The following is a 15588-nucleotide window of genomic DNA, read 5'->3' on the forward strand; positions in this document are numbered from 1 at the left end:
AAGGAATAGCTGTAGTAACATCAAAACCAAAAACATTCCAATATTTTTGAAAAAAGAAAGGAGACAAACCATCTGGGGCCTGGGCTTTTGAGGGGTGCATATGGAATAGAGCTCGACATACCTCATCAGTTGTGTATGGTTGTAACAGTGCTCTGTTCATCTCTGTTGTGACACATTGATCAATCGATTCAAGGACCATGCCTATGCCAACATCACTAGGTTGGGTTGATGTGAACAAGCTTTGAAAATAACCTTTGGCTACCTCTGCAATCTGCCTCTCATCTGTACACCATACTCCCACCTCATTGAACAGCCCCAAAATCTTATTTTTGCATCTTCTTTGACTCGCTCTTTGATGGAAATACTTTGTGTTTTTATCACCCGCAGGTAGCCATATAGCCCTAGATCTCTGTCTCCATGTCAACTCCTCATGCTGCAACATTCTATTAATTTCGGCCTTCGTTTCGCTGATACTATCCAAAAGCGTTGGATCATTCATTCAAGTTAACTCCTCTAGCTAGTACTCAATGTTTTTTTCTTCAATTGGACTTTAGTGTTGCCAAAAGTCACCTTACCCCAATTCACCAAAGCCAATTGAGTGTTTTTTATTTTCTCGAATAAGCAAAACATCGAGTTACCTTGGACTATTGTGTGTCTTCATGCATCCTCAATTATAGACCCACACTTCAGGTGGGATGCCCACTTCTCCTCAAATCTATGGGGAATTACTTTTCTCCTGCCCATTTCTCTAGCCATGTGGATAACTAGTAAGATTGGAATGTGATTTGAATAGGAGGCTGAGAGGTGTACAACCCAACTTCTAAGAAACAATTCTCTCCAAGCCCCATTTGCATAGGCCCTATCAATCCTTTCTTGAATGAAGGCGTCACCAGGCCTCCCATTATTCCTTATGAAGATGTTCTCATGAAATCTCACATCAATCAGACCACAGTGAAGAAGAGTACTCCGAAAAGCTATCATGGGAGCATATGCCTTCAAAATTAGCCCCTGTTTTTCTTCGGACGATAAAATTTCATTATATTTGCCTATACACATCCATGGAAGAAACAACTGTGAGTGAAGATGGTGCAGCAAGGTCCAAGATTCATGTTTATGACATTCTTTGGAATACCCATAAAAACCAGTGATCTGCCATGGTACACCTGGGTCAGTAAGGATAATTGCATCGATGTGGTGTGGCGAGTATGTTTGGATATGTAGGTTACCTTCTTCTTTCCAAAGCATTGCCAAGCCACCCTAACTTCCATCACATGGTACAACAAGTCCTTGAAAATTCAATTCATCCTTTATTTTCCGCATCTCATTGACCATTTGTTTAGTCTCTGTGAGGAACACAATCTTGGGAGCTTTTTCTCTCACCAAATGAGTGAGGACACTCACTGCATGTTGGTTCCCAAACCCTTGACAATTCCAGCTTAATGCATTGATTGTATTCGGTGGGACTAAGCTTCAACCTCCACCGATGGAAAAATTGGTTTTGAGTTTGGGCCACCTTAAGTTTTTTTTTTTTTTTTTAGGAATCATGCGCCACCTTAGTTGAGAGATGAAATTGACTTAATTTAAAAGTTGAGAGATTAAATTGTCACAATTATTAGTTGAGGGACTAAATCGATACAATTAATAGTTGAGTGATTACATTGAACTTTGTCCCATAGTTGGAGGATCAAATTAGCAATTTAACCTTAGATGAATTCGGATTATGTTAATGTATGGAATGACAATTGTTTTTCATTGATGAAATCTACGAATGGATTGGGACTTTGATTGATTTATGGATTTGAACAAATCTTCAAAATTCTCATCTCATGTGTTGCTAAATGGTGTGGCAAGTACTGTCTTTCGTCCCAGACAATGAGTTGGTTCTTGAGCCCTTGACAGTATGGTCTGCTTGGCTTTTTAGTACAGGACTGCAAAATTTATAAATACAGGAAACTTACTTCATGATTTTTCAAAAGCAAAGTGCAACAGTTTCAATTAATTGGACAATTATTGAATCCTTTTATTGGTCTGTGATGGGGTTATATAATTGGAATAACGAACTAGTACAATTGAGTAGTGACAGCTTTTGTGTCTTCTTTGGTTGGAATATATATGATGGAATTATTTACTATAGTACTAATTATCAGACACATTAAAATTTTCATTCAATGTGTCTTTTTCGTCTGTGTGTACTGTGTATTTCATAATTTCATTCGCACAGATTCACCAACTAAAACAAGTAGAAGAAACTTTTAACTCTCTCCATGCACGTCACTAGGGAGACAATCTCGATAAATAATAATAATGTGTTCCTGTAAATTTTTATCAGGATTGTCGAAGAGGACTTTGGTTTGCATCGAAGTGTCTCCATCAACTGTTGTGTTGTATGAATCACTAAGCAATTGGGTCACGCTATCAAATTAATTATATAGGCCTAGGATCCTAAACTTTCAAGAAAAAATAAAGGAAAAAAAAAAAAAAAAAGAAGAGAGAAAGAAACCCTTGACTTCCACGACAAAAAAAAATCGTTAACCTTAGGCAATAAATATGGTTTATTTATATTTAATAATCACAATTACGTTGTAAGAGTACAACAAGAAGAAGCCAAGTTATAATGTGAGGCTATGGTATTCTATTATTCATGATCTAGTCCAGGGCCGGTCCTAGGCTTAAGCCAATTAGGCCATTGCGTAGGCCCTTTACTAGAGAAGTCCCCAAATTTGGGAGCAAATTTTTTTTATTTTTTATATATAAATATTTTTGAGAGCTATTAAAACATTTTAGTTTACAATTTTTTTCACTATTAAGAAGGTTCAAAGAATTAAGTAATACAAAAGATAGAGATAAGACAAAGTTAAATAAATAAGTCTTACAAATAGACGTGTTACTAATCACAAGTAATTCAAATAGGAAAATGTTAAAAATACTATAAATATTACTATATAAATTTTATTTATTTAATTATTTTTATACAAGATAAAAATTTTACTCTAACCTAATCTAAAGTGTATATGTGTGCGAAACTCTCTTCTAAAGACTTAAATCTCGGCCATTGCCCCCCTCCACACTTCATAAGAACTTATACTTGTGGAGTGATCATTGCACCAAAGGTGCGTTATGGTCTCCATAACTTTTATAATTTGATGTGACAATGAATATGATAGGTGGATTTCAACAAACTATTGAATGCGTTTTTGAATAAATATTTGTGATTGGTGATATTTCTTTGTAATTCTCATGTTGTAAATTTTATAATATTTCTAGTTTTTTGTAAGCCTCATGTCATTGATTACATTCATTACAACACCAGTTTGTAGTAAAATTTGTTATAACTTTAGCATTTTCTCAACAAAAAAATCATATTAAAAAGTAAAAATAACGGATTTAAAAAAAATTATTATATAAAATGCTAGTTAAATATTATTTAAGTGATAATATAAAGGCCCCATTTGAAGATTTCGCCTTAAGCCTCCAAAACGCTTGGACCGGCCTGATCTAGTCTTGAAAAGATTTCTTAATTTTTGGATATCCATCAAATCCATACAAGAGTTTTTCTTTCTTAAGAAAATGTAGAAAGAAACAAACAAAAATACCTAATCAAACCAAAAAATAATAATAATAAGAAAGAAAAGAAATCTTTGATCAACTGCTAGATAAATGGATACGTGTGGAACTCCTTTTGTGAAATTGACACTTATGTATCATGCTTATGACGGTAAAAATTAGGCTAAAATACAAACTTATCTTCTATGTTTCACCATAATTCATTTTAATCTTCTAATTTTACTTTTATTCATTTCAATCCTTCATATTTTAAGTTTATTCAATTAAGCATATTTATCAGCTTCTATTAAGTAGTTAATTATCTAATTTTTTTCTTTAAATTTTAAAAAAATTTAAAAATCTAGTAAATGATTGAAAAATATTTTTCAAATTTAATTATTAAAAAAATAATAATTTAACAGAAGTTAACGTAAATATCTTGATTGATTAAACTTGAAACTTAGAAAATTAGTCGAAACGAATTTTAGCGAAACTTAAAGAAAAAATTTTGCATTTTACCTTGAGGATCTCAAATATCTTGGACAGCATTGAAGACCATTCAATTTGTTTGTGTTTTGCACATGGTACCATAACAGTGTATGTAGAGACAAATTGTGATATTCACAGAAAATTCCAAACCAGTGAAATTAATATGATGCTATATTGTTGCTATGTCAAAATATCAACATCAAGAAATTGCAAAGACCGTCGGTGAGCTGTTGATCACATGCTAGATACCAAATTATCTCAAAACTTTAAAAAGACTGGCAAGAAAAAAAAGAAAAAAAAGAAAAAGACATCAAAATCATTTCGCCTTGACTTTCATAAATGTTGTCATTATCTTGAGCTTTTGAGAACAAATGGCATTTCAATAAATTTTTGAGCCCATTATTGTCTACGCAAAACTGATTCAACACTTTTTTTTGTCAATTACAGTTTATGATATTTATGTTTTAGTTTCAAAATCAGAGGTAAATAGTAAAAAAGGTTATATGCACAGTTCAAACAATTAATTTTGTGCAAGTAGGAAATATTTTAACTAAGTTTAAAAGAAAGATTAATAAAATTGAACACAAATACAAATCCAATGCAATTCACTGCTGGTAGGACTCATACCATCCACCTTTAACTTAAACATTAGTGGTAAAAATAAATTGATTGATTTAACATAACCTTTGAGGAATACAATATTAGCTTCACGAGAAATTTTTTTCAAAGGTGAAATTACTTTTATTTATTTTCAGAAAAATAAGTAAAAAATTAAACGATAAGGAAATGGGTATCATATTTCTTTGAATCTTTTTATATAAAAATCAAATTATTGCTTTGCCTTGAACCAATAACCAAATTTAAGAGGAGTTATGATGGGTTGAGTCGGCACCTTAAATTTTTTTTTTTTTGGATGATTGTGTTGTAATACCTAATCTACAAAGGACATAAAGAAAGTCCTTTCCATCAAAAATGCATGAAAGAAACAAGTCACTAGACAAAAAACTTTTCAAATGTAACATCCTTTCCATAAGTTAATTGAACCATAATACAAAAACTGACCCCTGAAACATCCTAATCCCACATTCACTTTTCCTTTTCAACTTTCCACAGAACCTATTCATTATGCAACAGACCCAAAAAAGAAAAGAAAAGAAAGAACTAAATAATTAACTATAAGAAATAACACAAGTAGAATCTACTTTTATGAGCATCTCATTGACTTGTATTCGGGTTGGGTTGGGTTGGGTTGAGTCGAATTGGGTCGGTTTTAGCGTTTTCTTTCGGGAGTCCAACGTGGCAAGGCCGGACTAAAATGTGTTGAGATAACCCTAGAATCCAAAAGCTCCATTATGGGTGTAAAATTCACACACCTCGGCACCTTATACTGGTTGATAGAGGCCCCTCTTGAAATTGCATAATCCATTAACTCCTCAAACGTACCGTTTTTGACCACACGTATCTCAAGCGGTCCAATTGAGTTGTCAGCAACTCGGCCTTGTCTGTACACTGAGTTAAGCGATTCCTCCATCGCCAAACAGCACCGACTTAGTACTTCCTCACTTGGCGAGTTAGCCGAGTCTTTAACCAAAAGCTCCCAATATATCACGTAGTGACCAGGAATCGTCTTCGTATCAGCGTAACTCGTGTACTCAACGACACTGGTGTTGAACTCTTTCAACAGCTGCAACGCGTTCTCCACGGCTTTCTGTAACTCGGCCTCGTCAGTCTTGTCTGAGTCAATACTCAACAACACGTTCTTCCTCCTCACGAAGTGGAACTGTGGGGCCGAGTTGTGGAACCCGGTGACTCGGAGGATGTCACCAACTCGGTACCTGCAAAGTCCTGCGTAGGTAGTGATCACAAGCTCATACTCTTTCCCAACTTCTACATCAACAAGGTCAACAAGTTTTGGAGGTGAGTCACGAGTTGTGCACCCGGCCGAGTTAGGATCGTGAGGCAGAAACTCGAAGTAGGCCATGTTTGGCATTATGGTATAAGACACTTCCGAAGGCTTACACATGGGGTTTAGGTTCAGACCAAAGTAACACTCCGAGGACGCATACATAGTACAAGCGAGTGGCAATCCACCACTGTAGTAATCCAACGTTGGAATATACTGTGCCATAGCTCCAGTAACAATCACATCCAAGTACTTTGTGTTGGGCCAAATTCTAGTTAAAATTCCCTCCCAATCTTCCTTTGAGCACTCCCTGCTAATAAAATTGGACATTTCTGGGTCGGGTTTCAGGATACGGGTCATGGTTTCTTTTAGAACCGGGTCGGTAATTCTCGGGTTGAGGGTCCCAGTTTTGAGGTCGTGGACGAGTTGGGTCCAATTGAGTTGGAGAAAGCGGATGGCACGGAGGAGACCCGAGGCGAAGACGGCGCCGAGGCGGAGGACTTGGTTGCGTTGGATAAGGCCACATAGCATTTGGGTGTACATGCTTTGGAATGAATCCGGGCATAGGATTGCCTCATTGGGGCTTGTGTAGACATTGTACGGGTCATAGGGTCGGGTCTTGAAGTGCTCACTCTTGTAGTAGCTGGTCAGAACGGGTCGGGCCAATAGCCCACCCGGAGTCTTGGTTTCGGACTTCACAAACAAGAAGTACAAGCCTTTTCCTTTGTCCAAACCCGGCACATAACTGTCACAATCCAAAAAAACACAAAAGAAGAACATTAATATACTAATAATTAATTAAATAATACTCATAATAAATTAACTCGTCTTAATAGTGTTATTATCTAATTTGAATTTCATTTTTTACTTACAGGTTCATCACTGGCATGAGAAGGCTGTACAGTAGCTGGCGACGATCCAACTCTTCCTGAATTGTTGGCATGAGTTTTCTTTCCCCAGCTGAAGTCCCAGAACTGTAAAAAAAAAATTCCAAGGAAAAAAAGCACATAAATTTGAGTCCAAGTTTTAATTTTTTTGCTTAGAGCTTTTTAATCAAATACAATGATGGGTTTTATTAATATAAATATATATATATATATATATATATATATATTTACCTGGTGAGGAACTCAGAGATGGGGTGAGCAGAGAGAATAGGAGAGCGGTCTCCATTAGCAATACGTTGGATTTCAGGCTGAAGATCCTCGTAGGTAATCATGGGTAGCTTGGATTTGAAAGAGTCACGGTCTGTGGCACCGTTGAGGTTGAACCTTTTGAGGTACTCAGTGTTGGCATTTCTGGCCAAGATTTCAGCCAAGACTCTCTCTTGAACCAAATCGGCGTTTCTAGTGGTCTCTTCAACGAATTGGAGAGCCTTGGCGTCTTTGTCACAAGACGCAGGGCCAAGAGGGGATGAAATAGCAGAACCAACAGCCATTTTTTGGTTTTGGTTTTGGTTTTGGGACTTTAGAAATTAAAATATGAGAAGTTTTTAGAAAAACTGTGTTTGTGTTTGAGATGAAGATGATGGGTTTTTCTTCTTTTTTTTTGTCTGTGTTGGATTGGAGTGAGGACTCTAAAGTCTAATGTAAAGACTGCCTGGGGCTGGGTGTGGTTTTGTTGTTGCTGAATGTGGGTGTGGCGAGATTGGAGTAATGGGGCTGCGCCTATATATAGCTGAGCTGAGAGGACATGAAATGAAAGTGTATTTTGAAGAGAGTGACACGTCACATGACATGTAATGGGTGGGGTCCACTGTGGTGAGAGACAAAAGGGAGGCTTTTAGAGTGAGAGAGGGGTCGTGGAAAGTGAAAAACGAGTAATACAATTTTGGCCCCGGTGAGTGTAGGGGAGAATGGGGACAAGGTAGGGGCCCACAACACGTAGAGATGGCCAAAAATAAGGCGGGCATGTGGGGTTAGGTGACCGCCATGTCAGCGGAGCAAAAGGGTAGAGATTTATTTATTATTTTGCTGTGTGTTTTGTTTTTTGGAAGATAATAACGCGTCACCAAACAATAAGGCTGCATTCTGGTAAAACTGTTGGTCATGGATAGCGATAGGGTGAGGGTCTAGGAAACAGGTACTATTCTTACGGCCATTTTCACGTGAGACAGATGCCTATAACCAGTTGAACAGTTGATTCCTATTGTACAAACCCTTTTGTTTTTCTTGTTTTTCGTTTTTGTTTTTGCCTTGCTTATAGACTTTTTGGGAAGACCATGTAATATTCCATGCTTGGAAAGATCAAAGATAAAACATGTAGTAAAAAGTGGGTGCTAAAGTGCCTTAGCCCAATCCTATAATGAAAAAAATAAAGTGCCTTAACCCAATTAAAGTGAGTGAAGTTTGGATAATAGTCATGATCAACCAAATAAAATAAAAAAAAGGAAAGAATAATATGTGTACAAAAGTAAAAGTTGTGTTTTGTTAACATTTATTCAATAAGTAATTCGAAGTCCTAACATACAGATTTTTTTGGGGGGGGGGGGGGTGTTAATTGATTAAAGAAGAAAAACACTATAGAGTTATAGCACTACTATGACCATTCCTACAATAAAGGTTTAGAAACAATGATCTTAGGCAATGTATTAAGAACATTAGTTAAGGAGTACTTCCTCCATTGGTAATCTCTATACCATTTTAGGATAAAATTATTTAGTGTATCCCATAGATTTATAACCTTCTTTCACGTAAAGATGGATTGTACCAATAGTTTCTCCACTTACAATTCATCCTTATTTGATACAAAGACACAATATATTCATTCAACATTACTATCTTTTTAAACATTTTTTATTATTATTTGAAGGGTATGTGTTAATAGGTGCTCTTGGGAAATTGTTAACAAATCTTTTTTAAAAAGTTTTGACATCATTTTTAGAGGAAATAGAAAAAGCCGTCAAAATATTAATTGTTTTTTTTCAAAATGGTTCACTAACAAATGCTCTTAGTATATCCCTTAACAAATCTCATTTTTGAAAGTCAATACTCTTGTTTATTAATTTCATTTAATTAAGTTTAAATTAAATAGGGTATCTTTGGATTTTTAGACCTTTTGTTTATTAATTTCATTTAAATAAGTTTAAATTAAATAGGGTATCTTTGGAGTTTTATACCTTTTGTTTATTAATTTCATTTGGATAAGTTTAAATTAAATAGGGTATCTTTGGAGTTTTATACGTTTTGTTTATTAATTTCATTTAATTCAGTTTAAATTAAATAGGGCATCTTTGGAGTTTTATACCTTTTGTTTGGAATATAATGTACTACCTCTGTCCCAGTTTGTTTATCCTCTATTCCATTTTGGGATGTCCCAAAATATTCTCCTGTTTTTAAAATTAAAATTAATTAATTTACTAATGTTCCTATTATACCCCTATTTTATTTTCAAAACTATTTGAAAACAAAACTAACAAATATTTAAAAAATCAATCTAATTGGAGCACCTTTTTAGTTGCCTCATTAAGAATAGCTTTTTTTAAAAAAAAATTGATAAATTTATTTAAAGGTAGCTTTGTAAACTTATATATTTTTATAAGATAGACAAGACAATAAATGATGTTCTCTTAAAAAATTTGACTTTTCAAACAGAACAAACATATTGGGACAGAGGGAATAGTTTACTAATGTTCCTATTATACTCCTACTTTATTTTCAAAACTATTTGAAAAGAAAACTAACTAATATTTTTAAATAATCAATTTAATTGTGGCACCTTTTTGTTGCCTCATTAAGAATAACTATTTTTAATTTTTTTTAAAAAGTTGATAAATTTATTTAAGAGTAGTTTTGTAAACTTATACATTTATATAAGATAAACAAGACAATAAATAATGTTCTCTTAAAAAATTTGATTTCTCAAACAGGACAAATAAATTAAGACAAAATGAGTATTAAATAATGTTTCATAAACTCTTCTAATGAATAAAAAGGAAAGGAGAGCATTTAATACTTATTTATGAAATGCAATGCATCTTTTTTCTAACACAAAACTTGTCAATGGTTAATTGAAGCACTTGCACAAATTAAAGTGGTTGAATTTCCTTTTATTAGGAAGACAAACTTATACTTAGTCCCTTCTAATTTACGCAGTCCCGTTTTAGAAAATCTGAATTACCAAGGGAACACTCATTCATAACATTGTCTTTGCTTAGTCCTTTTAATTCACTCAATCATGTTTTAGTAAATCTAAATTTCAAGGGAACATCATTTATAACATTGTTCATTAAATATAAAATACTACTATTTATAAGTTTTAAAAAGGTGAAAAAAGGTTATGGGCTCTCCAAATAAAGGACAAACAAATTAAGATGAAAGGAGTATTAAATAATGTTTCATTAACTCTTCTATTGAATAAAAAGGAAAGGAGAGCATTTAATACTTATTTATGAAATGCAATGCATCTTTTTTCTAACACAAAACTTGTCAATGGTTCATTGGATCACTTGCACGAATTAAAGTGGTTGAATTTCCTTTTATTAGGAAGACAAACTTAGACTTAGTCCCTTCTAATTTACTCAGTTCCGTTTAGAAAATCTGAATTACCAAGGGAACACTCATTCATAACATTGTCTTTGCTTAGTCCTTTTAATTCACTCAATCATGTTTTAGTAAATATAAATTTCAAGGGAACATCATTTATAACATTGTTCATTAAATATAAATACTACTATTTATAAGTTTTAAAAAGGTGAAAAAAGGTTATGGGCTCTCCAAATGAGAGGTGCTATGTCCACAACATTTTTACAACATTTTTACAACAAATCATAGGTGGTTAGTTGTTATTGGTTCAAATTTAAACCTAACACTAAAATTACTTTTTTGCCCCAATAATAACAACCAGTAACATCCTGCCACTTAAAATTTATTGTAAAAATGTTGTAAAAATATTGTGGACATATCATTTCTCCTCTCGAAATAAAAGAAAGTCTACTTTGAAAAGTTATTTAAGTACCATTTATTGACTTTTCAGTGAATTAAATGACACTACGTGAAGAAGCTGGAGTTTTTAATTACTTTATTAATAAATTTCTTTAAGTAGAGTTAAAATGCATTTAATATTCTATTTTAAATGAATTTTTTCTTAAATTTTTTTTCTTCAAAAGTGGTTATTAACTTACCAAATAAATGAAAGTGTAAGTTAAAAAGTCATTAACAGTGTGCATTGGCTTCTCAATGCGTTAAATGAAATTTCTTCTTACCAAAAAAAAAAATTTGAAATTTCTTTAAGAAGTTTGATTTCATAACTGTAGACTGCAGTTATGCTAATGATACTATAAATTTTACCACATAATCCTTACACGCGTCGCTAATCACAAAAAAAGAAATTCAAACGTTTATTTATTGTGTTGTTTAGATGGCACCAATTACATTATTGCTGCATCAGTTTGTAATTTTTTTTTTTTAATAAAATCTATAGTAAATTTAATTATTATTTTTGAGTAATGCTATAGACATAAATTATTTTACAATATTTTTACAAACTGCTGATATGACAAATTCTTACCAGTTTTAATATAGGCCCATATTTTTACGTACAATAACTATTTGAAAAATACTAAAGTTACATCAGCAGTTTGTATAAATATTGTAAAATAGTGTTGTAAAATAGTATTCTATAAGTAGCATTACTCATTATTTAATATTATAAATTATTTGTTGTTAATAAATGTCTTTAGGCAGAGTTAAGTTGCATTCAATACTCTATTAAATGATTTTTTTTTTAAAGTTATATTGTACACCTAAAACTTTAAATTTGTGTGTATATATGTGGGAGAGAATCATTGACAAATGTGCTTTCCAGCCATTTCTTTAGTAATAAAATACTAAAATGTGACCACGGCTCCCTTTGGTGTAGTGGTTACTTTATAAATATAAATACTTGTAGGGTATGGGGGAGTAAGGGTCGGGGTTCAAATTTTCAGGAGAGAGCTTTACACATATATACACTTAAATTAAATTAGAGTAAAAATTCTATCTTGTATAAAAAAATAAAAAAAAAACACTAAAATGTGTATCACAATTAATGCTTGAATATTCATTATTTAATTCTTCATGTCCTTCTTTATAGGTTCTATTTAGGAAAGTTTTACTTTAATGAAACCTTATTTATTGTAACGTTTTGAAAAATGCACTCCTTATTTATTTAGGGTTGTGTTAACGGGTACCGTAAGATGCATTTAACAATAACCTTTTGTAGTTTTTTGCAGCATTTTTTTGACTTTTTGCAGTTTTTTGATAATTTTTTAGCAATTTTTATTTTATTTTTTGACAATTCATTTAATAATTTTTTGTCATTTTTATTAAGTAGGACCCAATTTGGGAAATCTTAACAGACACCATGCGATACTTGTTAACATTTCCTTTATTTTATTTTATTTTTAGATAAATTGCACGCCTTAATTACATCCAAATAAGTATATACAATTTTTTTTGTATTAAATATTAAATTATGAGTTTAATTATTAATGCACTTTGTTTATAAATAGATACTCCTTTCATTATTTCCTCAAAAAAAAAAAAAAAGATTACTTTTCATTATTTCACTGGAGGGTGCACATAAATTCAAAGTTGTTGTGTGCACTTTCTTAATAGTTGTGTATAATTTGAATTTTGTTTTATAAAATTAAAATTATTTTAAAAAGTATTAAAATGCACCTTAACTTATACCTTAATATAAATTATACCTTAATATTAGACATTCATTAACTCAATTCAATATAAAAATTAATTTGTTAAAAAAACTAATCTAAAAGGCCTTTATTGAGATAGGCTAGCGAATACTTATTTTTACTTCAATTTTTTTTTTTCACTCAAAAATCATTTTTTGAAAAAAAAAAGTGGAAAATTACTGGGTAAATAATCTCGATTTGAGCTTGTAACCATGGAATTATTATATAGAAAAATTAAAAGGAAAAAAAAAAAACAACTCTAAGCTTGAATGCATAGTCAAAGTATTCGTTTATATATATATATTAGAAACAAATGTTCCTCAAAAAAAAAAAAATATTAGAAACAAATATATGCTGAGGAGAGAATATAGTTCTAATATCTATTCTTAACTCTGAGTATACTTAAATATAGTCAAGTCTTTATGTTTTTTTCTTTATCTATGATTATATATCGATTAAGTTGAACTAACCAAATAAAATATTATTATTTATTAGACGATCCATATACGTATGTTTCGTGCCATTTAGTTTTCTAATCTATACCTATGTTATCATACCTTTGAAGAGTATCACATTATGAATTTTATAGCAACAAATACGTTTTTTTTTTCCCCTGATGACTAGAATTATAATTATACAATTAAATTTACTATGTATTAACAACTTAATATTTTATGACAATCAGTTTTTTATCTTAATATTAAAGTAAGTGGTTATGAGTTTGAATCTTATGTCCGATCTACCTCTTATTAAAGATACATTAAAAATTTAACTCATTAAGTCCCACTTATAAAGGTGGAGTTTAGATAAATATGTGAGAATGTTAGAATTATGATTAAGTAGAATTTAAACTTTTTGAACAATTAATAATTTATTACCAGTCCGGGTTATCAAAGGCCTTTAGTGCTTATTATTTGAATTTCTAGAAGTTTGTGGCTTATTGTCCAAGCTCAAGGGTCATATTTTAAAAACGTAATGAACTCAACTTGCAATCCTTAAAGGTGCTTGTATTTATGAAATAATCCTTGTACTTAAAATAATTTTATGTACCCTGTTTGGTGGGGTGCCTCTTCACAATTTTATAACCCAGGTCGGCCGGAATGTAAGCTTGTACAAATGATCCATTGGTTGTTTCATAAAGGCATTCTTTAAATAAATAATTATTTTAAGCATTAAAATAACGAGTATAAGTATTCTTAATTAATGAGCAAAACAACTGTAACTAAGACTAGAAGACTGTTATTAACCGTCACTATCATATATTAGTAAAATAATTGGAAGCTAAAACATATAATATAAAAAAAATTCTGCAGCCAACCGACATAATATTATCCTTGATGTTCACCTTTATATATATATAAAGAGTTGATGCTCTTCAAGTCACCGTGCATTTTTTGAATTTCTTTCCTCACATTGCAATGCTTATATACTATAATTTATCCAATCACATTGCTACATATAATTTTTAAAAATTTTGGTTTAGTTGGATGACCTATTCTTGAAACTTGCATACATAAAAACAAAATGAATATTGACCCATTCATATAAACTGTAGCTGCATGAACAATGCTTCACGAAATTGTGGAAGAGTGCTTAACAAAAACTACAAAAAAATATTTAGAAATATGAACTCAAAGTCTCAAACTAAAAATATTTTAAAATGTTCGATTAACGAATACTCTTAGGGCAGTTAAATGAACATTTTAGAAAAGTGTTAATACTACTTTCAAGAAAAACATAAAAAATTGTCAAAAATTTCATTTACTTTTTCTTTTTTCCATTAAATTTTTTAAAAAATAGTCCATAAACTAATATCTTTAGAACACTCGTTTTCTCAATATAAAAATATGAACTCAAAGTCTCAAACTAAAAGTTGCTGGATGACAAGCTCCAAAAATTCACACCTATATAACTAATTTTTGTACACCTTAACCTCACTTTTGGCATACATATATAATTCATATAGAAATTGTGATGGCGTGTACCAACAGCCACGGCATATATATGATTACTTGCTGGTATCAAAGAGTTGTAATTGTCAAAATTTGGAGTTCTTCGAAAATTTCTTAGCTTGAGTTGTCAATAGTCAAACTGAGATGGAAGAGTTTTGAGTGTAAGGGAAAGAGCAGTATACTTTCCCTCTTATTGATTTTCCTTCCATGGTTAGGTTTTTATGGAAAAATTTAGCTTCAGAGACCTTGACTACTCAATTATTCTAAGCAAAAAAGCAAGGGACATGTAAAAAGCTTTTCTCTCTCTTTGTTATTGTTTGTTCAAAAATGGATATGGAATGGGACCTCTCATCCTATATATCTAAATGTATAGGTAATATCCGATTATTAGGTTAAGCTTAGATCAGATCACCACTTTATAATATCGTAGATAACTCTGACCAACTTCTTGTTTTAAATTGATCAAACATGAGCAAATCAACAAAGTAATCTCTCTTTTCAGTTTCACCAAATTTAGATAATTAGACAAAAGTTTTGTTTTAAATAATTTGGGTCTCTTTTAGGCGACAAATTGAGAGCATACATTATTGCGAGAGACTAATTATGCGACTGGTGTTAATTGAGGACATTACAAATTTTATTTTATCAAACCTATAAATTTGAAGGGTCATCAATCACAAAAAAAATAATTGATGATGCACTGACTTGATGATGGTAATATTATATTCATAACTCCATCCTTTGCTGACTAGATTCTCCACTATATGTACCTTGACCACAGATAATACATTGGTGTGCACTCGTTTATGTTGTAATTAACAATTACGAACTTAAAAAATTTCCATGAGAATTCCTGCTCTATAAATTATGAACTTCTAGGAAGTTCGAGACAGACAAACATAATGCAAGTTGAGACTCGATTGTGACCTTCCAAAGAACAATTATAATAAAAAAAATTAATTAACCCACGTAGTTTTGTGCCTTTGACCCACTTACTGCAAGAGTTTGAAGTTTGAACTGGTCAATAC

At 31.8% G+C, this 15588-nt stretch overlaps 2 protein-coding genes across 2 annotated transcripts; both read right to left on the minus strand.

Moving 5' to 3' along the window:
* Positions 1-657: 657 nt before the first annotated feature.
* LOC142644263 (uncharacterized) lies at positions 658-1245 on the minus strand. The gene has a single exon (XM_075818912.1). The coding sequence runs from the start codon at positions 1243-1245 to the stop codon at positions 658-660; it is 588 nt and encodes a 195-aa protein (XP_075675027.1).
* A 3793-nt stretch (positions 1246-5038) lies between these two features.
* On the minus strand, positions 5039-7578 carry LOC142643368 (putative indole-3-acetic acid-amido synthetase GH3.1). The gene is made up of 3 exons (XM_075817971.1): positions 7054-7578; positions 6808-6909; positions 5039-6680 (listed from the first exon to the last, which is right to left on the minus strand). The coding sequence occupies exons 1-3, from the start codon at positions 7371-7373 to the stop codon at positions 5303-5305; spliced, it is 1800 nt and encodes a 599-aa protein (XP_075674086.1). The 5' UTR covers positions 7374-7578; the 3' UTR covers positions 5039-5302.
* Positions 7579-15588: the final 8010 nt, after the last annotated feature.

This window comes from Castanea sativa, chromosome 7, assembly GCF_040712315.1.
Source record: "Castanea sativa cultivar Marrone di Chiusa Pesio chromosome 7, ASM4071231v1".
In the NCBI taxonomy this organism is placed as follows: Eukaryota; Viridiplantae; Streptophyta; class Magnoliopsida; order Fagales; family Fagaceae; genus Castanea; species Castanea sativa.